Here is a 21,950-nt window from a genome sequence, read left to right on the forward strand (position 1 = left end):
TTTAATTGGAGTTAATGTGGCTGGTTAACAAAGTATCCAAAACTTAATGCCTTAAACTCTTCAAAAATGCAGTATTTACACTAAATCAAGATTAAGATAATTCATCGTTAGCAAACCAGTCTTTAAAAAAAAACACTAAGTGAAAATTTCACGCTGAAAGGAAAAGACAACGGACAGTAACCTGAATCCATATGAAGAAATAAAGATTCTAAATTAAGAACCTAACTTTCTACCTTAAGAACTAAAGAAAGAAGAGTAAACTAAACATAAAGGAGAGAGAAACAGTAAAGCTTTGAAAGGAAAACAGAAAAATAATAGAAGTCAATAAAACCAAAAGTTGGTTGTTTAAAATAGTCAATAAAATTGACAAATATTTTTGTAGACTGACAATTAAAAAAAGAGATGATCTAAACTGACAAAATCAACAATGAAAGAATGGACATCACTACTGATATAATAGAAATTAAAATTATTACGAGAGAATATGAAGAATTTCATATTAACAAATTGGATATAATAAATAAAATGAAAAGATTTATTCCTAAAACTACAAATTTCCCTGACCAACTGAAGAAGAACTAGGAAACCTGAATAAAACAATAAAAAGTAAAGTAATTAAGTTAGTAGTTATAAATTTTCCCACAAAGTAAACTCTGATGGCCCTGGTGGCTTCATGGATGCATTCATTCAAACATTTAAGAAAGAAATACCAGTCCTTCAAAAACTCCCTGAGAAAGTAGAAACGGAGAGGACACTTCCCAGCTCATTCTATGAGTCAAGTATTTAATACCAAAGCCAATTACATCACAGGAAAAGAAAACTTTTGACAAAATTCAACATGCATTCAGCATAAATTAACACTCCATTATTATAAAAACTCAAAAAACTACCGGTAGAAGGAAAACTCTGCAACATGATAAAGGTCATTCATGAAAAATCTAGTTAACATCACACTGCATAGTATTAAAAAAAAAAGAATGCTTTCTCACTAAAATTGGGAATAATGCAAGGATGACTTCTACTAAACACTGTACTGAAAATTCAACACATGTAATAAGGCAACAGAAGGAAATAAAAGACATCGAAACTGTAAAGGAAGACATAAAATTGTCTTTACTTGTATGCAAAATGATCCTCTAGGTTTAAAAAATTCTGAGAAATGCAAAAAAACACTTCTAGAAGTAACAAATTCAGCGAGTTACATCTTGTGATCTATATACCAATGTCAGCAAGTATTTAATAATCCAAAAACAAAACTAAGAAATAAATCTATTCCTAATGGCATCAAAAAATAAAATACTTCAGAATAATTTTTTTAAAGTAGTGTAAGATATATACTGAAAACTACAAATCACTGTGGGGAGAAATTGAAGAACATCTTAAAAAATAGAGACAGACCATTTGTGGAGAGAAAGACTCAGTATTGTTAATAAGGCATTTCTTCTCAAATTGGTCTAAGATTCAACACAATCCGTTATTAAGTCTCTTTAGAGGCTTTGAGCTTGTCATTGGTTTGAGCTTGTCATTGCTTGTCTGTTTGTTAGGTTTGTTGGCTGATTTTTGCAGAAATTGATAAACTTTTTGCAGATTCTAAAATTTATATAGAAATGCAATCATGAAATAAGATACTGGCTTAGGTATAGAACTATAGATAAATGGAACATAATTCAAAGTCTAGAAATAAATCTTTAAATTTATAGTTAATTTGTGACAATAGAGCCCAAGAAATTCAATGGGGGAAAAGACAGTCTTTTTTACAAATGATGCTAAGACAGTTGGGTATTTACATGCAAAAATATGAATTTATAACTTCATTTCAAATTAAGTAAAAATGGATCACAGACCTAAATGTAAGTACTAAAACTATAAGACTTTTTGAAGAACACATAGGTTTAAATTTTTAAATCGTAGGTGAGGGCAAGAGTTCTTAGATATGACACTAAAACCAAGACCGATAAAAGAAAAAACACCTAGTAGGTTAATGAAAAGATGGTCAAAATCATTATTTATAAGGAAGAAGAAAATTAAAAGCAAAATGATGTACTGTTTCATATTCACTAGAATGGCTATAATAAAAATGATGTGCAATAGCAAGTTTTAGAGGGGTTATGGAGACACAGGAATTCTCATAATACGTCGCAAGTAGGAGAGTAAAATGGTGCAGCCACTTTGGAAACAGGTTGACAGTTTCATAAAACTGTTAAAGATAAATTTACCATATAACTCAGCAATTCCACTCTTAGGAATTTACCCAAGATAAAGGAAAACATGTCCACACAAGGACATGTATTTAAATGTTCATACTCCTCTTATTCTTTACAGCGCCAAATTGGGAACGATTCACATATCCACCGACTAATGAATAGATGAACAAAACATATATGTTCATACAATTAAATACTGTTTGGCTATTAAAAGAAATTAAGTACTGATGCATGCTACATACAGAGGAATCTCAGAAACATCATGCTAAATGAGTCAGATGCAAAAGATGACATATGATTCCATTTATACGAAAAACCCCAAATAGGCCTATCTATGGAGTCAAAAAGTAGACTGGTGGTTACCTGGGTTTGTGAGTGGGAATAAGGATTTTGTACATGGTCAAGAAAAATCTTTTGGGGGTAGTGGAAATGTTCTAATGTAGAATTGTGGTAATGGCTGCACAAACTCTTTAAATTTACTAAGAAATCACTGAATTGTACACTTAAAATACTGAATTTATACTATGTATATTAATTAAATCCTTTAAATAATTTTATTACAGTAAATTAAGTGCACTTCAAGTACTAAAAATAAAGAATGATACTATACTGTGTCCACTAAGAAGTAAACACTAACAGAAAATGTTAAGGAAAACATGGAACTTCTGTGAGATATATGACTTACTTTAATTGTCTGCAGCATGGAAATTACTTTGAAACATCCCCCAGAAAAACAATTTGACTAATTATAATGCTGTTACTAAAACAGAAAACCACTTTTCTCTATTTATTAGAAGAAAAATTGTTTCATGATATTTTGTTTAAAATAAGCTTTTCGAAATATTTAAACCTATTGTGTGGCTTTGACATTATTTCCCTTGAGTCTTTAATATCTTCTGAATGTTTAATTGCTAATATAATAATTTTAAATATAGGGTGATACTTTACATAGCAGATAATTCAAGTATATAAACTGGGAACTAAGTTTTACGCAGTCAAAATTACCAAAAGCACTATATATCTTTTATATTATGTAAATTTGCATTTACAAAACACCCTTAATGTTTCACTTATTTAGTCAACAATATACATACATAATTTTTCATCCCTTACTATGTATCAGGCAAAATTCTAGTAGGGTCTGTAAAACATTCAAAATAAGTAAAAAAAAATCATGAATTTGTGGAGCTTCTATCCTAGTAGGGGATAGTTATTTCATGTTCCTTTCAAACATTTCCAGTTACAAATTTCTGCTGTTTAAAATGGCTTATTACTGAAACACTACGTTTTTTGCAGTATTATTTTGATCTAAAGTCAATTGTAAAATAACGGTCAAAAGATATGTTCTAGTATATTCAGATTTATTTTCAGAGGTCAGTATAAATCAAACAGATATTTTCTACATTAAGATACATCAGTGGGATGAAATGGGAGATTGGGATTGCCATATATACATTACTAATACGAAAAAAATATCAAATTGTATGCTTTAAATATATGCAGTTTACTGTATGTCAATTATATCTCAATAAAAGTTCTTAAAAAGATACATCACAATAAGTAAACATGTTATAGGTATGCAATTTTAATAGTGTTAACCGCAGAAATTCTGACATGATAAATTAGAAAAACAGTAAAATAAAAGCAGTACACTTATGTAGGGAGAGTTCTTGCTATATAGTATTGCTGACATGTATTTGAAATATAAAAATAAGTTCATACTTATGTACTCATAACATCACCTAAACATGCAAATATTTTAAAGGAGAAAAGTTTTTTAAATGTATTGATTATCTACTTAAGAAGGTATTTTGTGGAACATTTATGTAATAATTTTTAACACTTGCTAAACTTGGTTTTAGTTTTACAGGTTTTACTTAATCTTAACCCATGGAAAGTGCTTCTATGCTCATTGCTTTCCATCACAGTGTGTGTCTGATATAATCATTGAAAATAATCAAGTATGCTAAGTATAATTAAACTACAAAGGTAAGTTTGATTCATTGATCCTCTTAATTGATTTTGATAGTTTCTCAAAACTTACTGGATATTTGGAAGGCTAATAATATTCTTGGACAAGAGATGTTGGATATTTAGTTTGTGTTACATATTCTACATTAGGTCTCCTAAACAGGTTATCTAATACATCTTCACAAAACCCTATGAAGAAGATATTCTTTAATATCTATATTATAAAGGTGTAAAGAAAAACTGAGGCTTGGAGAGATTGAGAAAAGTGGCCTGGGCCAAATGTCTAGGAAGGGTAGACTTAGAATCTAAAAATAGCCTCGCATCTAGAGTTCTCTAAACCTAGAGCCCTACATCTCTATTTATATTTACCATTATTAAAATCCATTAAAAAGTGTCATAGAACAATAATTTCAGACAAGGTTAACCTGAGAATCTGAAAAGTAAGACTAAGTAAGACCACTTCATAATTATTTGTCTAAGAATTCTTTTGTTTAAGAACAGACAAAAACAAAATCACTGTGGCACCCACAAAATGACAAATTTTTCCCTCTACCAGCTCATACAAGTACATGCTACTTCTTTACCAACTATAGGTTTAGCCTCACTGTAGCAAATTCTCCTTATGGATAAGATTTACTGAGATGACCAACTGTAGAAGTACCCCCTGTTTTCTGAAAATGTCCATTTAGAACAAACCCCCCCGCTTCCTAGGTCCTTCCCCAAATCACCAAACCAATGCTCAAGGTCTTTTTTATAAACAACTTTTATTGAGATACAATTGACATACAATAAACTGCATATATTTAAAGTGCACAATTTGATATTTTTTTTCTTACTAGTAATGTATATATGGCAATCCCAATCTCCCAATTCATTCTCCCCCAAACCCCCCCGCTTTCCCCACTTGGTGTCTATATGTTTGTTCTCTACATCTGTGTCTCTATTTCTGCCTTGCAAACCGGTTGATTTGTACCTTTTTTCTATATTCCGCAAATATGTGTTAATATACGATATTTGTTTTTCTCTTTCTGACTCACTTCACTCTGTATGACAGTCTCAGGGTCTATCCATGTCTCTACAAATGTCCCAATTTCGTTCCTTTTTACACCAATGCTCAAGTCTTATAATAGGTTCTAACACCCTCTAACTGAGACACCCCATAGTTCTCCCAGTGTGTGGGTCTTCTCTTGCTGTAATGAGTAGTAAACCCAACTGCTCAACCACACATATATTCCTGGGGGTCATTTGACTGGTAGATACTAGAAATGAATTGGATTTGGGGGTGTGTTGATTATCATGAATGTACAGTGTATTCAAGTAGGAAATATTAAAGAGATTAATTTTTGTTACTTCAACTCAAATTACACTTGCTTTCTTTTTTGACTTCATCATATAAATTCTTCATAAGGGGCAAATCATCTTTATCCTCGGCTAATTAGGAACAAAAATTGTTTGCTTAATTTTGATATTAGATGTTATTTTCAGAGCTTAAAGTTTAAGTGGCGATGTTATATGTTCAGGGCTTTCAAAGTGATCAGTTGTAATGCATAAACATTTTACTGGTTAATTTATAATGACAAATTTTTCCTTGAAAAACAGTTTAAAAGGAATCTTTGCTAGGTTGATTCTAGTTTTCACACTTTTCATCTTGAACTTTATCATATTAAGACTATATTTTCAAGTAATTGCTTATGGTTTGTCTACGTTCAGCCTATAATGAAAAGTTATTATGTGGATCAAAGTGGATAATGTTTGAAAATTAACCTAGGATAGATCTTGGCACAACACATATACAATACATCATCTTCCTTTCTCCCCTACCTCTTTCTGTTAAAGTAATCGATGACATTCCTTTTGGCTAGACTGTAGTTTCAGAGTAGCAATTAGACAAAAACTATCATTTCTGGAAAAAAATAAACCAAATAAAGCATTCTAAAGATAACTGACCCTCTGATTTAAGTTGTATAAATTACTTTATATGTTTAAACGTGACTGATTACAACACATACATGATCCAGAATTACAAAAAGCCCATATATTTCAGGAATCCAGAAATGTCCTCGACTTCCATTTTCCTACATCTCCACCACGTAAAGAAACACTGAATCTGGGACCTCCTAGGTGGCGCAGTGGGTAAGAATCTGCCTGCCAATGCAGGGGACATGGGTTCGAGCCCTGCCCCAGGAAGATACCACATGCTGCGGAGCAACTAAGCCCGTGCGCCACAACTATTGATCCCATGTGCCGCAACTACTGAAGCCCATGCACCTAGAGCCTGTGCTCTGCAACAAGAGGCCACTGCAATGAGAAGCCTGAGCACCACAATGAAGAGTAGCCCCCACTCGCTGCAACTAACTAGAGAAAGCCCGTGTGCAGCAACGAAGACCCAACACAGCCAATAAAATAAATAAATAAATTTATTAAAAAAAAGAAAAAGAAACACTGAATCTTGTTATAACTTCCTCCATAACTTTGTACCAACTACCACTCTCTTCTGGAGATTTAATTAACTCTTGGACATTAAGTCCCCCCAAAAAATTCTATGATCCAGCCCCTCCTTAAGATTTCTAAACTTTTTACCCCATGACAATTTCAAAGTCTACCATGTACTCAATTTAGATTCCATAATTATAATCACCTCTGTGTCTCTACCTTCAACTCTTACCCTTCTCTTCCCTGCATACACTTGACCAGCAGAAACCTACCTGCTCTACCTTCTTCATACTTCTTTGTAACCCCAAATCAAATAAACATAGCTTTGAGGGAGACTGGGATTGACATATACACACTACTATTTATAAAACAGATAAATAATAAGAACCTACTGTATAGCACAGGGAACTCTACTCAATACTCTGTAATGGCCTATGTGGGAAAAGAATCTAAAATAAGACTAGAGTGTATATGTATAACTGATTCACTTTGCTGTACACCTGAAACTAATACAACATTGTAAATCAACTATATGCCAATAAAAAATTTAAATAAACAAATGAAATACACATGGCTTTGGAAAAAAACACAGACCATGCTGATTAGTTTCACTTTTAAGTTCACAATCATAAACCTCAAGTTAGTCCTCAATACTTCATGGTAATAGTAGCACATTTCCTTAGTCCACTGGTCATCCCTCCTACTGAAACATTCTGTTCTTTCTTCAAACTTCTAAATATCTGCTCCCTCATGTTCATCCTTGGCTGATAACCTTTCTTATTATTTCAGTGAGAAAATAAAAACTAATCAAAATACATTCACATCTTCCCATCATCCACTCTCCCATCCCTTTAGCAACTTTCTCTATCTCCCTTTAATTCTTTTACAGTGGACAGACTCCCATGCTTTTCTTTGAGATAATTCCCTGCACTTGAGTGCTGCATCCCAACCCCAATGGCAGTGAACATACTCTTGCCTGGATTATTCTTATCCCTCCTCTCCACAGAGAAGGCTTCACAACTCTGTCTAGATGGGCAAGCTGGGGAAATGAAATAGAGATCCAGAGAGTTTGTTATTGCTATAGCTCTTTGGAGAAGGAATAATAAACCTTGATTTTTTAGGTCAAGTCTTTGGAAGTAAGAAGAAATGGAGAGATTGTAAGACTAATGTTAATTCAACATTTCTGGTTGAATACCGGGGTTCCAAAAAAATGAGAGTGACCCATTTCCCTATCAGATGATTTTTGTGGGAGCAATAAATGAAGGGTGATAAGTGGGTTATTAGGTCCTAAGAAAGAAGCAGCTCTACTAGGCCTCCTGTAGCTGGAAAAAAAAGTGAAGGAAAGCAGATGAAGCTATCTGTACACCATAGGGGTGTAAATAACTTAATAACAACAAAAAAAAAGCTAGCAACTGTGCAGAAATCTGATAACTGTAGCAGGGACACCCCCTGTAGAAAGCTTGATGTAGAATATGTCAGAGATAAAGTGAAAACAGTGGAAATTCAGTAGATGTCAATAAAGAAGATTATGGATATTTGAGACGCAAACAGGAGCAGACCCAGATAGGACTAGTTATAGCACAGTAAAAGCCAGCTAGGGTCACTGATGACCACCAGAAACAAGACATCACCTAGTGATGCAATAGCCCTAAGGGGGCCCCCATATCATGGATAACATGGAAATCATGGAGTGTTGGGGGAAACCCTGACCCGACGGAGCTCATACTTGTTTAATGACATGATGTTTTCAAATATTAATCTTCGTGTTTTTATTTCCCATCTCATTATGTGCGATCTTTCTCCTAGACAGTCAAAAGAATGTTTTGATGAGACTTTACACTGCATAACTTTAAAAGTTGAAATTTTGTTTGTTTTTCAAAATGTTTCTGATAATTAGGAAGCTACAGTGATAATCAATTAATGCTGAATTATATGGAATTAGAAAGAGCATAGAGGAAGAAACAGACTTTATCAGTTTTCTCTCTAATCTTGAGAAATCTACCAAAGGGTTTCCCAGGTCAGAAAAAAGGCAGTGAAACAGAAATGGGTGTGAGCATGGAGGACATGAGTGTACCTGCTCTCTCCAGAAGAGAAAGATCAAATGGAGTCTCCATCAGCATGTTGCACTCTAGGTGACTTGTGTTTGGTCACCTCGTGGAAACTTAGCAAACCTGTGAAAATAAACCAGTGTCTTCAGCATTCCCCATCATTGAAATAGTGCCACAGTTCATGATGGTAGGGGAACTCTGTTAATTACTTGTCTGATTTCTGTAGAGTGTAGTCTTCCTTTGCCAGCACCACGCATGTGACCCTTCCTTGCTGCTTTGTTCAAACATCTTCACTTTTTAACAGACAGTCATTAAGCACCACACGAATAAAAGACATGTTTGACTTTGAAATCTAGAGGAGCCATCATTGTAATGAAGAGACAATTTAAGCACTGATATTTGAGTGGGACTTGAGAAAGTATTACACCTAAAATCACTAAAAATGTTGAAAGTGATGAAGACTGTGTTTTCTATATTAGACGGAAAGGGATACTCAAAATAGAGACGACATTAAGTTCTACAAGACAAATACATAGACGTAGAAAGATAAGTACACACCCTGGTTTTGAGGCCTGTCAGTATAGTACTTGGAATATAAAGCTGCTCAATAAATGGTTTTGGATGGAAAAAAATGCAAAGATGTATGGCTAAAAACAATTCATAACTGTTAACCACCTCACTATGATAAGAGGAATGGAAGAGTGGAGAGGTCTGTTTCTCAGTTGACACTGTTCATCCAGATAGTCTGCAAGAGTTCTTGCTTTAAAATCAGTTGTACCTCTGAACAAATCAAATTACATTACAATGAACTCTTTTCTAGCTGAGTTAGTGTCCCACTAAGGTATTCGATATTTCTCTCCATAGCATATTCTCCATTATCTTTAGTAAATAAAATCTATTATAGAAAGTGTAGCAATTAAAGTGCAAAAGCGCTTCTCATCAATAGTTTTGAGTAGATGCCTACTTTCTGGCTCTACAAATTCTCAGGTGTACATACTGATAATCATTTCAGTCCACGCGAGGGAACAGGAGGAGAAGCAACGGTCCCACATAGAGAGCCTGTGTTTAGAGCACATATAGTTCTGTATAACCCAAATCACCTGGGAAAACTGGAATCACTGACATTTTACTGAAATCCTTATAAATTCTATGGCCATATTTAAGAATACTATGAGGAACTTTTCATTTTATAGAGCATTAAATTAAATTTCAGTGGTAACAGAGAAACATTGCTCTTTCTGGAGGGTAGCCTTAAAAGAATCATCTTCAAACCTATTACTGACTATATAAATGCTCCTCAGAAACACTGACTTTTCATTATTTAATGAACCCATTCACTCATTAAACATGTATTTTCTAAATTATAGTGTGTGGCCAGCTCTGTTAAACAGGCTTGGATACAGCAGAGTATAGACAAGCCCCTGTTCTCATCCAGGGACTGGGGAGAGCTGTGGAGAAGAGGTGGAGAAAGACATTAAATAGATGGAAAAATGACTAAGAGAACTTCAGAGGTCATGTTCCATAAAGACGATAAAAAGGCCTGGCCACAGAGTGGTTAGAGGAACCTATTTGAGGACATGAACTGATGGTTGAAAGATCTAAAGAACCAGGAAGTGCCAAAGCCTTCAACACTGTTTTTGTTACCTGGGTGGAAACTTTACAAGTCTGAGTAGTGACCAGGAAAAAAACTTTAGTATAAAAAAGAGCTCAAAGTCATTCAAAAGGATCTTCATGGGGAAGAGCTGATAATTGTGCAGGAGTTAGTTATTCCACAAGACTGGAGAAATAAATTAAACTGGGGAAATTTAAGACAGCCAATTAAGATAGTAGCAGACATAGTAAGCAGCTATGCAATATAACATCCCATTTACTACTTTTCCCTAAAAGCTGGAAGTAAGCAATAATAGAAAAGAATATACAAAAACAATTAAATAGCTTAAGGCAGGCTCTATTTAGGTGTGAAAGAGGATGCAAAATATTTAGCAACTGGCCACTTTATTCTTCTAACCTCTTATATTGTTTAGATATTTTATTTACTGCTGGTCTTTCATTATTCTTAATTAGACAACGTTTTCTCAAATATTAATGTTACTGAGTTACCTGCTCCTCTCTAAGCTTTCTATAGTGATATATGATTTCACTAGTCATTCATTCCTTTCTTTCCTTAATGATTTATTATCACCATTCAAAAATATGTATTCAGTGGTAAGCCTTTAAAATTAGTTAAATACAAGCTTTTTCCTATACAATTTATGCTTCTGTCTACATTCTAAAAACAAGTGACACCAATATCTTGGTGGAAGTTACCAGATACAGTATATACTCAGGGACATTCATAAATCACACAGGATTAAATAAATTTAACAAAAGCAAAATTATTTTGAAAAATCAAATTAAGGAGAGTTTCCATAGATTTTAACCTTGATTTTGAAATCAGCAAAATACTGCATCCCCTTATATAGTTTCCACTGAATGATCCCCTACGATCATTAAGCTGTGGCTTGAGTTCTCCCACAACCGTATTTTCTCCCAGATAATGTTTGTCAAGTTACACATGGCAACACAGAAAGCTGTGAGAATCTTGAATACAGTCCAAATAACATATCAGTGTTTGGTTTTGGCATCTTCTTTGTCCCTTTTCAATCCTCATCCCCAATCCCTCATCCAGTAATGAATAAGATGCTGCCCAACCAGAACTACTGCAGGGGATTATAGCAACAACTATTTTTCCAGGCATTGCAGTGCCTGTAAAACTTTAATGAACTCATGAAACTTTTATCGCTTTCTCTCCTTTTCGACTAGCGTGAGATATAACCACTACCACAGTTTTTTAAATTTAAAAATGTAAAAAAAAAAAAGGCAAAACAGAAATTTTCATGAAGACAAATCATCTCACAGTTCTTTAACTTGTGCTAGCAAGACTGGGAGCCTTTATTCCCTGTGAATGAAGTTCGATTTAAAAAAAAAAAACCTGTAAGAAAAGTAAATGGTTTGCATAGCGTCATATGTATTGTCAGCCCTTCAGTAAATAAGAAACATTGATTTCACGCGTTCTCTTCATCACATGTTGTACGAAACAATAAAAGGGATTTTTAGTAATTTGGGGGGATTTTTATTTTTTGGAATCTCCATTATAAATGATTTGTACTAAAAAATAAACAGACCATGCTGTTCAGAACTTTAAATTCAACGCGCAATCCTTTTCTTCTCTTTTTAATCTCAAGAATCTAGTGCCTATTATTTTGAAGAGCAAGTTTCAATACATGCCCTCGTAGTTTTCTCTACTAAGCCAATTTGCCATTTTTAACATATAAAAATCTTTACATAGTGGTCTTTAATTCAACCCATTCTTTTTTTTTTTTTTTTTTTTGGGATTCCAGCTTTTTATTTTTCCCCTTTTACACAAAACAAAGTAGACGAAATAATACAGGATTAAAACTGCAAAAGTAGTTAATTGGTAGAACACACAAACATGAAAATCTGGACAGGCAGACAAGCTTATTTACAATGAGGAAACGTAAATTATGGTAGTTTGTATACAAAACATTAAAAAAGTCAAACATGCTACGCAGGTGCCACTGTTTACAGCAATACTGAAGGGGAGAAAACAACACTTTATTTAGGGACAGATATACCACAAGGTCCAAGTTTTATAGCATCAGTGCAATAAATTCACAAAACTATGTTACAGCTAGTTAATCAGTCTAAGAATTGTTCCCAAATATGTCACATTTCCAGCCCTCAGAAGTTCATTCCTACAGATTTCAACTATTCCATTTATGGGGACCAAAAGCAGCCAGGGTTACCATAAAATGAGAATCTTGAGACTTACCTTTAAAGGCTTATTCTGGTCTTGAAAAATTAGTAGCATAAGATTATTTTCTACTGAAATCAATCTTGACTAAACACAGGAAGAGTTTTGTCCTTTATTGGCTGGTCTTGGAGTGAAGGTCATAGACATGACAACCTATTACATACTTTAGTTTCAGTTAGCTGAAAATCTGAAATTAAAACTATGCTAAAAATCCTAAATACCAACTTGTGTAAGCCTGCTACTAAAAAGCCTTTAAGGATGTACTAACTTCAAGTTCAAGTACAAGCGAACAAGAGTTCTTCCCCATTTAGGAGCAAAGATCAATGTTTCCTACAAATTGCTAAATTCTGCACAAGGGAGAAACCAACACATATTGGGCCATGGAGTTAGTTTCATTTTATTCCATGAGGATTTTCTCCCATAGTATCGAAACAGAATGAGGAATGAATCTTAACTGATCTCTTCATCAGAAGTGGGAAACTTGGTCTCTATAGTCATGAAGCCAGATAGTTTTGGAAGCAGACTATGGAAGCAGATGGTAGAACCAGCTTCCTGTAGTCACAGACCACTCTCTTGTATCCAGCTACAGCGAAGATCTACTTGAACAGTTATCCCACATGACTGTTAACTGTACTAAAGGGTGAAGTTCACCACTGTATTATTTTTAAAAGAGTTCAGTTAAACCTGGGTGAGAAAAACAAGACAAGCGGTGCTGATGAATGAGCTGTCCACATAAGGCCAGCTGATGAGAACACACCCATGAAGACACAGGGCACACAGCCTTACTTGGCAAGTTAGAATTTCTACTAACTACGGGCAGAATGAGGGTCCGCAAAGAGCTACTTCTGTAACGTTTTAGTATCTGAACAGCATAACAGACACTGTTCCCAAAGACAATGTACACGCCATTCATCACACTGAATAAAGCAGATGCATTATTCATTTTTCTTTCCATTTTGTTTGAGAAGCTTGTTTATCTCTCTTTTGGCCATTCCAATGTACTTCGAAATGATTCCGTGTTGGTTTAGTCCAGGAAGCAAGAGTAAGAAAGTCACTATCAGGTAGGTGAGAAGGAGGTTGTGGACTTGCTGTCTCACCCAGGCAACCGCAGCAAGAGAAATGATCATGGTCATGAAGTACATTTTAGGCTCTTCTTCCTTTAGCGTAAAGAGGCGTTTCCACCAGCCCACAGCTCTACGTCGAGTTTTTACTAGATTGCTGCAAATTTCATGGAATCTTTGCTGTTGCTCAGTGGTCCATTTATTGGAGGCAAAAATTCTAGGCGCTAGAATGGGAACAAAGTAGTCAGCCAAGCACAAAAACATAACAAAACAGGAAACACCTGACAGAACAGATGGATCTAGATAGTAGATAGTCAGAAACGCCAAAAAAACCACACCCATGATGGCAGGTGGAAACCAGGCTCTTTCCCATCGAAGGACTTTATCTGCCATGAGCATCACTTCTCCCCATCCTTGCAGCTGCTCTTCCAGACTTGCAGTCTCTGCAGCCAGCAGGTTGGTGCTGCAATTATCCCCTTCCGCCATCGCTCCGGAGGTGCCGTCTCACCCAGCGCAAAACAACCCCCAAAATCGGCCTCCCTCACAGCCGCTAACTGCAACCGTCAACCCATTCTTTCTTAATGTCCTTATATGTTAGTTCATAATCAGTTTTTTTCTTGTATGATTAAACTCATCCCTTAAGCCTGAAAAAAATTTTTATCCAAAATAAATCTATTCAGTACTGGAGAAGGTATTTTATTGTTCCTAGTCCTAGAGTTTAAAACGTGATCGCATCTATCTGATAGTTGTTGAAATATTTTCTGTTTAACTTCTGGCTATACTTCCCTTTAGAGTCTAATCAGCATATCATGTTTGCAAAAAGGGCAAATTCTCAGCACAAACATAAAGCTTTTCCACGAAGGGTAAACACAGTTCATTATAGCCTAACTAATTTTCCATTTTGCTAAGAAATATAGGGAAGGTATCACTATAAGAGAAATACTAAGTAAGATATGATTCTCATATGCTGCTAGGGACAAGTTAAAGTGGCGGGGCACCAATTACTGCCTCTAAAACAACATTAAAACCTGGACACCCTAAACACCATTTTATCAGGGCACAGGCAGCAAATCCATCAAGTATTCTTAAACCTGCAACATCCTAAAATGTAGTTACAATAATAGTGTGATTTTACACTCTACCAGTCTCTTCGTATTTACGATCACAGGAATACATTTGATACTCATGTTAAAATGAGATTTCCACACTGAAAAACTAAAATAAATCACCAGAGAGAAAAAGAAAAAGAAAGTTATTGAGAAGTTTAGCTATTATATTTTAATTAGCCTACTCGGAGTCCCATTCGGGAGACTAAGCAAATCCTATTAGGGAAACATACATATTTACTCTTCATGCTGTTGTTAAAGACTGCTTCAACATTTTAATGTGTATAAATACAATGTCGAATAAGAGAAATAATCCTACCTATTGCCTTCTGACAATTCGTATTTGTAATCCATTGTATCAATAGATATTAATTGCAAGACCACAAAACCCTGAAAAGCCCATTATTATGTTTATGTGCAACAGTCATCATAATATTTGTTTCTGTCATGGGTTTTAATATTTCAGGTCTGAATATTCTTATAAACTTCACTGTGCTTCACAAATAACAAGTGAGCCACAGTTGAAAATTTATGGGAAAATTTAAATTAATTATTAATATGTTGTTACAGTGACTCAAGCACAAATGGCATTATGTTTCCTGCTCTTAACTATTCCAACACCTGAAATATTCATTTTTAGGAAAATATAAGTACTAACATAGTCACATAACTGGAAAAATTTGACATTAAACTTATTTTTCCATTGGAGTTACTCTGGCTTTTGAGAGGAACTAACTGTGAAAAATTGCAAGGACAAGATTAATTTATGGGATACTTTGATTAACGTCACAATCCTGTATCTAAAAACTAGAGCATAAAGATATGTAAAGGATTTACTTTTCTTTTCCCTGAGTGTCACTGTTCTGAAATCAGCTGTGGCATATGTCAAATAATTTTAATACTGAGGAAAAAGAACTTTGATTCTCTACATTTTTCTTTAAAATAATAGCAGTGGGGAATATGACCATATTTTCATATTTCCAAATAAACATTTAAATAATCCCCAGTTTTTATTACTTATATGTTCTGATTCTACCAGTTCTCTTTGGCTTCTTTATCCTTCTTCTTAAGGCCTCACCAGGATCATCATTTTTCTTTCTGACAAGAGATGTTCATTTGTGATGGTTTCTGGGCTATCAGATTTGGCATGTACAGCTGTAAACACAGCTGGAACAGCACCCACAGCTAACATACACTAACAGCAAGAAGAAGATTTTTACACGCTTTTTCTTCTATGTGTATCATCCCACAAATTGCCTTCAATCGTAAACTGAATACAGTTTATATTTTCTCCAAAAGATTGTTGAATCTATGTTTTTTATTGCATGATCTAACAACACTCAAGTTTCAAGTACTTTAGCATTATTATAATAATAGCATAAATGAACACTTAGAGTCTTTTTGAAGAAGAAGGAAAAAAAACTATTAGAGATCAAATCATGCCCACATAAAGTTACATTGAGAAAATGTCTAAGATTTGACTATTGAAAATATGGTGTTAGTTGTCCCTTAATGTAGAAAAATAATAGTATTAAAGTCAGTTCATGAGACAAATGTAAATTAATTAGAATTTTCCTTCAGGTACGTTCAAAGTTAATGAATAATTATGTTAAATAAGCTGGCCTTGGCCTCAGACTAGAAGTGTCATTAAGAGTCCAATAGCGTTGAGATTAATTTGTCAGTTCACTATAATTTTTTTATATTTAGGACTTTTTATGCTTGCTACAGTGATAACATCATTCTTTGCTAAAGAACTTCTGAATAGAAAATTTTATTCAAAGTTTCAAAGCCTCTAAATATTAAATTTCATGAATTTATATGACCTAATAAGCCATACTAGATTTTTGTATCTCCCAATAGTAAAACTCCACAGTAGTACACTAACATATAGCCATTTTTTCTATATAAACATATTTGACATAGAAATATATTTTGTTTTTCCAAGTATGTACTTTTTATGTTTCCTCATTTATCTTGTAATTTGTTCAATCGTTTTACTCAACACTTTAAGATATGCTAACAGAAATAAACTGCACAGTTAGAAAAGGAGGAAATTTCAGAAAATATATGTAATGAGCGAAATCCTAGCCCTAAAGAACAAGACAGAAACTCCAAACAGGAACACTGAGAAACAAAGAAGAGCAAACCGGCCAACCTGGCTCAAGAGAAAAGAGACTCGCTCAGAGTTCCTAGGACAGGGTGCAAGATCAGCACCCCACCCAGGGCTATGTGACTAGTGCTTCACACCTGTGTTCTTCCCTCCCGGCTTTCTTCTGCTCAGTGGCTTCTTCTGTTTATCAATGGCCTCCTTCTGCTCTATCATTTTTACTTGCATGTAGCTTTGACTTGTTTTGGTGCCAGCTCTATTAGTCTCCCTCTCACCATTATCTGATGACTTTCTTTGAGTCTTTTTGCTCAAAATCTGCAGAGAGAAATTTTGATTAGCCCAGCCCATGGCCTAGTTGACTTTGAGACAAGAATTCATCACAGGTCTAAGCAGCTGAAGCCAGGGAGGTGAGATTAAACAGTGCATTCCTTTCTAGTTAGGGCCACCCCTTTAGAAGAGATGGTGGACTGGGAATATTTTTTATAAATGAGGCACAGGCTACGTAAATACCCCTACAATGGAAAAATACCAATTACAATATTCACAATTCATAACAAACTGCTACAGATCATTATTATTAGAAAAAAAAAAAGCAATAATTAACGAAAGTTGAGGGTAGAATTTCCACCATATAAGAAGGATAGTACTTTTCCTTGAAATATAATATGGATCCAGGTTACCACCAAGTGGCTTGAAAAATGTGCTTCTCAGAGGAGATCAATGGAAGTTATCAAACGTTCTATCTATCTATATACTGACCCAACCAAAAACTTTCACATTATATATTAAATATGGATATATATACACACACACGCGCTTATATGAAAAATATATGTTCTATATGTATTTGTTTATGTATCTGTATATGTATGTGTCCATATTAAATTATCTACATATGGAATATAATACTTATTGATTCCCCTAGAGATGCCTCTGTACTCCCATATATACCTCATTAAGAGCTGAGAATAGAGAAGACATATCTCAGTGGCCTCAAGGTAATGGATAAGAGGGCAGACAGGAGAATTTCTACCACCATAGTACCCTAGTGGTTCCCAAATATTCTCCAAAGGTTTCACAAATGTGGCTTTTTATGATTTCCTACCTCTCAGTCCACACATGTATGCAACACACAATATTAAGTATATGGTCAATTTCTGTATTATATGAAATACATATATATATGTATGTATATGGTATGTGGTCAATTTCTGTATTCTATATAAATATATATATATGCAGAAAAGCTTTTATTATCTTTATATTATCCCATGACAAAAACTCCTATTGTTTGATTTTTTTTTAAATATTTTTCTAAGTATATACTACATCAGATTATAAATCTTATGTTTCTGAAAAGAAGAACTATTTTTTTCTAAAACATACAGAGTAATGCTTTAGTGACATAATTGTGAGAGAGTAGTGATTGGCCTATCATAAGTTACATAGTTAATGATTCTCTAATGATGATTTAAAAAAAGAATACTCAGTTTCTCACGAACTTCTACAGAGGCTGAACTACATAACATATAAATTTAAAAATAGATAAGGCATATCTCCCCGCTTCATGTATTTTCACTTATTCAGTTTATACTTCTAAATGTTTGTACCATAAGCATGCATTAATTCCTTTAAAAATCAGTAAATATTTTAGATAAATTGATAAGTAAAACATATCCAAGAATGGAAGGTGGAAGACAGTGGAAATTATACCTTGGATATGAGGATGCCATCAGGGAGAAATGTACTATGGGAACACTTAACCTAGGGCTAATTTCTGTTCCTCATATCAGAAATACTAGACAGCATGATCTGGAGGAAATCCTTCTGCGAGCTTTCAAAATCACCGACAAATACCACATAACATCAGAATCCTGAGCTGGAAATATTTACATCACCCTTCCCCCATCTGAATTCTGAGAAAACCATTACTACCTAATCAACAGTAGTGTGAACTGAAAGGAAATGGAACACCCTGCCCTTAGCCAACACCAGGCCTAAATATGGGTATAAAGTAATACTAGCTTAGGGCTATAAAGTTAATCCTTAAATATGAGGAGAAAATAGTATTCATACATACAGAAGAAGTGTGTTTAATTGCAAGACATCTACTGAACAAAAGAGAAAAGTGTGTTAATATACAACTGCTTTGTAGTTGCAAAATAAAAACATGGACCCCTCAAGAAACATAGGATTTCCCAGCATTTCTGCCTTCTCCCTAACAGTAAACCGAAACACTGACAACTAATTTATGTTTCACATTCTAACACAGAGTTTGCAAAAGCTACAAGAAAAAAACAAAAACGAAACAAACCCAAAAGCTAAAAGTAAAAATCAAAAAACAGGAAAATAGATGAGGAAAAGGTAATTCTGAAAATATAAGAGGATATCACAAAATTTGAAATGCTATCCTTAGAATAAGATCAAATAGATATTTCATTCATACAATGAGAACAGAATGGTACAATGTAAGAATAATCACAAATTAAAAAAAAAAAGCTGTTAGGATTACCCAAATAAAAATTCAATGGAAGAACTGGAAGGTAAAGTCCAGGAACTATCTCACAAATTAGAAAAAAATATTTTAAAAATAATTCCAATCTTGAGTTTAAAGAGATCTGGGAAGGAGGAATGCATGTCTGACTCAGCTGCCTGTGGGTGGTAATGGAAGCCATGGCCATGGATGAGACTGACTGGAGAGAATTATTTGAGGAGAGAAGAGGATCCAAAACCAAACCCCCTAGAACTAAAAAGTAAATGGCCTAGAAGCTGATGAACCTACAAAGTAGACAGAAAAGGAGCCTCTGGAATGGTCAGGGGGAAAGAGGGAGACTGAGAAATCTCCCTATCAAAGAAAGAAAATGGTCAATAGCAGAAAATACTGAAGAGAGGTCAAGTAAGGTGAGAACCGAACAAAAATAATTTGCTGTAGAGGTAATGTGTATAAAAACAAAACTTTTTATTCCCATACTCTGTCTTACAAAGCACTTTACTTGTCAGATTTCATAATTATACAGGCGGTATGAGTTCTTTAAGCCTCAGTCCTATTCATTTTAAAGTTGCAAAGTTGTTTAATTACAAATTCTTCTTTCCTCTTTCCATCCACCCAAAATATGGAATGTGTCTTTTGTTTTGTGTGTATGTGTTTGTCAGAGGGGAGTGCTTTCCAGCATTTATGACCTACTCCAGTATTCAGATAGGGAGGAGGAGTAAAGGAGTAAGGATAGGTCTCTTTGGGATCAACACTGAAGAGGGTGTGAACTCTCTCTGGTGGTTGCCATTGCTGTTCTGCTAATAATGTCCAGTTCTTTTATTTGCCATATCTGTTGATTATTTTAGAGGATGTTATGCGGCTCTAGCTCTGAGAGTCTAGTCTAGTCTAGTCTGAGAGTCTGAGAGTCACCATTTCCTCTCTGCACTGTGATCCAGCACAATTGCTATGTGACCAGCAGGGTGCCTCAAGCTCCAGCAACCTTTTGTGGTTTCCACTGAATACATAGTGAGAATGCAGGTTTTCCAAGAGCAAGTCTCTAGATCTGCCTTCTCTCTCTTCTACTCCTTTCTCCACATTTGCCTAATGCTGTACACTTAACCAGTTTAATGGCAGAGAAACATTCAAATGAGATAATTACTGTCCTCCAGTTAAGAGGAAGAGTAAAAAGTTCAGATACCCTAAGTCTTTCAATTTTTTTTTTTCTCAACCCCAATGTGAGCTGAAGGGAGAAAACAGCCTCTCCTCCATGGCCACTACATTTCTAAAACTTAAATACTTTCTTAGTCATATTTTTATGGACTAGGGAGTCAGGTTTGTGTAGGATGGGTAATTCTGACTTTGCTGGCTCACACATCTCAACAAGCTCTAAGAGAAGGAGACTAACCTTGCCAAAGGGCAGTTCTCTGAATCAGGGTATGTTGTGTTCTAAGCTACAGGCATTCTCTGCCAGTGTGTCACTTGGCATCAAAATCCATCCTGTCACAGTTGTATTGTATTTTCCATAATCATTTAACACTGTTGCTTGAATTCTGCCCAACTGAATAAGATAAAAAAGGAGGGAATTAGCATATGTGTATTTAAGGGAAAAAGATGACTATTTTGTAGATGATAGTATTTTTAGTTTAGAAAATATATGCAAAAATAAAAATGTAAAAGTACTAAAATTCATAGTAGAGTTTAGTAAATTGGTTATTCGATGAACATGGAGAAATAACATCCACTGTTTATCAGGGATAGTGATTTGAGTATCATCAAAATTAGCTGATGAAAATGGAAATTAATTTTAATAATCTTAAAACTTTAAAGAGTATATCAAGTCTTAAAATCATCTTTCTTTATCCAATGATTCTATTTCAAATAATCCATTCTAAAAATTTTTAATTAAGTGGGTATTTACTTTTGAAAATGATTATTAAAGATATATTTAACTTTGATTAAAATGAAAGTAACAATATGGGAATAGTTTCAAAACATGGTATTTTCTTATAATGCATTATTACACAGTCATGAGATATATTTATACTAGCCTCTAATATAGAAAAATGCTCCCACTACAACATGAAAATGAAAAAAGCTAAACTTATTTGTATGTATTCTAGACCACATGTAACATTTAAAATAAGGTCCTGTCTCAAGATCAGCAGAGGCCAAAATAAATGCATGTCAAATACCCAGCACATTCTAAATTTCTGTCCCTAATATTGTACAGTGCATGACTAAAGATCATAAAACTGTTCCACATCAGCCCAATATTTACCTGGAGGGTTAAAAAGCAATAATATATTTGGTGAGAGTTGTCAGTGTTCTTTGCATACCACTACTCTGAGGGTAGGATGTACTTCTCCTTACCCAAGTCAAATGAAATGGACTTGGATAAAATCACTCAGAGATTGGCATGAATCCCTGTGATGTGCTGGCTTAGTTAACAAAGGGGAAAAAAAAATACAGCTACACTGGGCTGGAGCTGTCCTTTCACCATTGGTGAAGCAGGAATCCTGCCCAAAGGGGCCATAAGAAAGAGAAGAGATCTCAGTGGAAGAGCTGGAAGTTGAAGGTACAGAGGCTGTGTGACAGGGTGATGGGTAAGCCATCAGCTGGGGGCAAGACGTTGCAGTTAGGGATGGAAAGGGTGTTCCAGAGAAACTGTATCCCAAGAGAGAAAGAATCAGCAACTATATGTGTCACCCACATACAATGTCAGATCGCACATGT

The 21,950-nt window shown here is 34.6% G+C and overlaps 1 protein-coding gene across 1 annotated transcript; it reads right to left on the bottom strand.

The window, feature by feature from the left end:
- Nucleotides 1–13,405: 13,405 nt before the first annotated feature.
- Nucleotides 13,406–14,080, bottom strand: LOC130829705 (ADP-ribosylation factor-like protein 6-interacting protein 1). Its single transcript, XM_057696109.1, has one exon. The coding sequence runs from the start codon at nt 14,015–14,017 to the stop codon at nt 13,406–13,408; it is 612 nt and encodes a 203-aa protein (XP_057552092.1). The 5' UTR covers nt 14,018–14,080.
- Nucleotides 14,081–21,950: the final 7,870 nt, after the last annotated feature.

Source organism: Hippopotamus amphibius, chromosome 10 (genome assembly GCF_030028045.1).
Source record: "Hippopotamus amphibius kiboko isolate mHipAmp2 chromosome 10, mHipAmp2.hap2, whole genome shotgun sequence".
In the NCBI taxonomy this organism is placed as follows: domain Eukaryota; kingdom Metazoa; phylum Chordata; class Mammalia; order Artiodactyla; family Hippopotamidae; genus Hippopotamus; species Hippopotamus amphibius.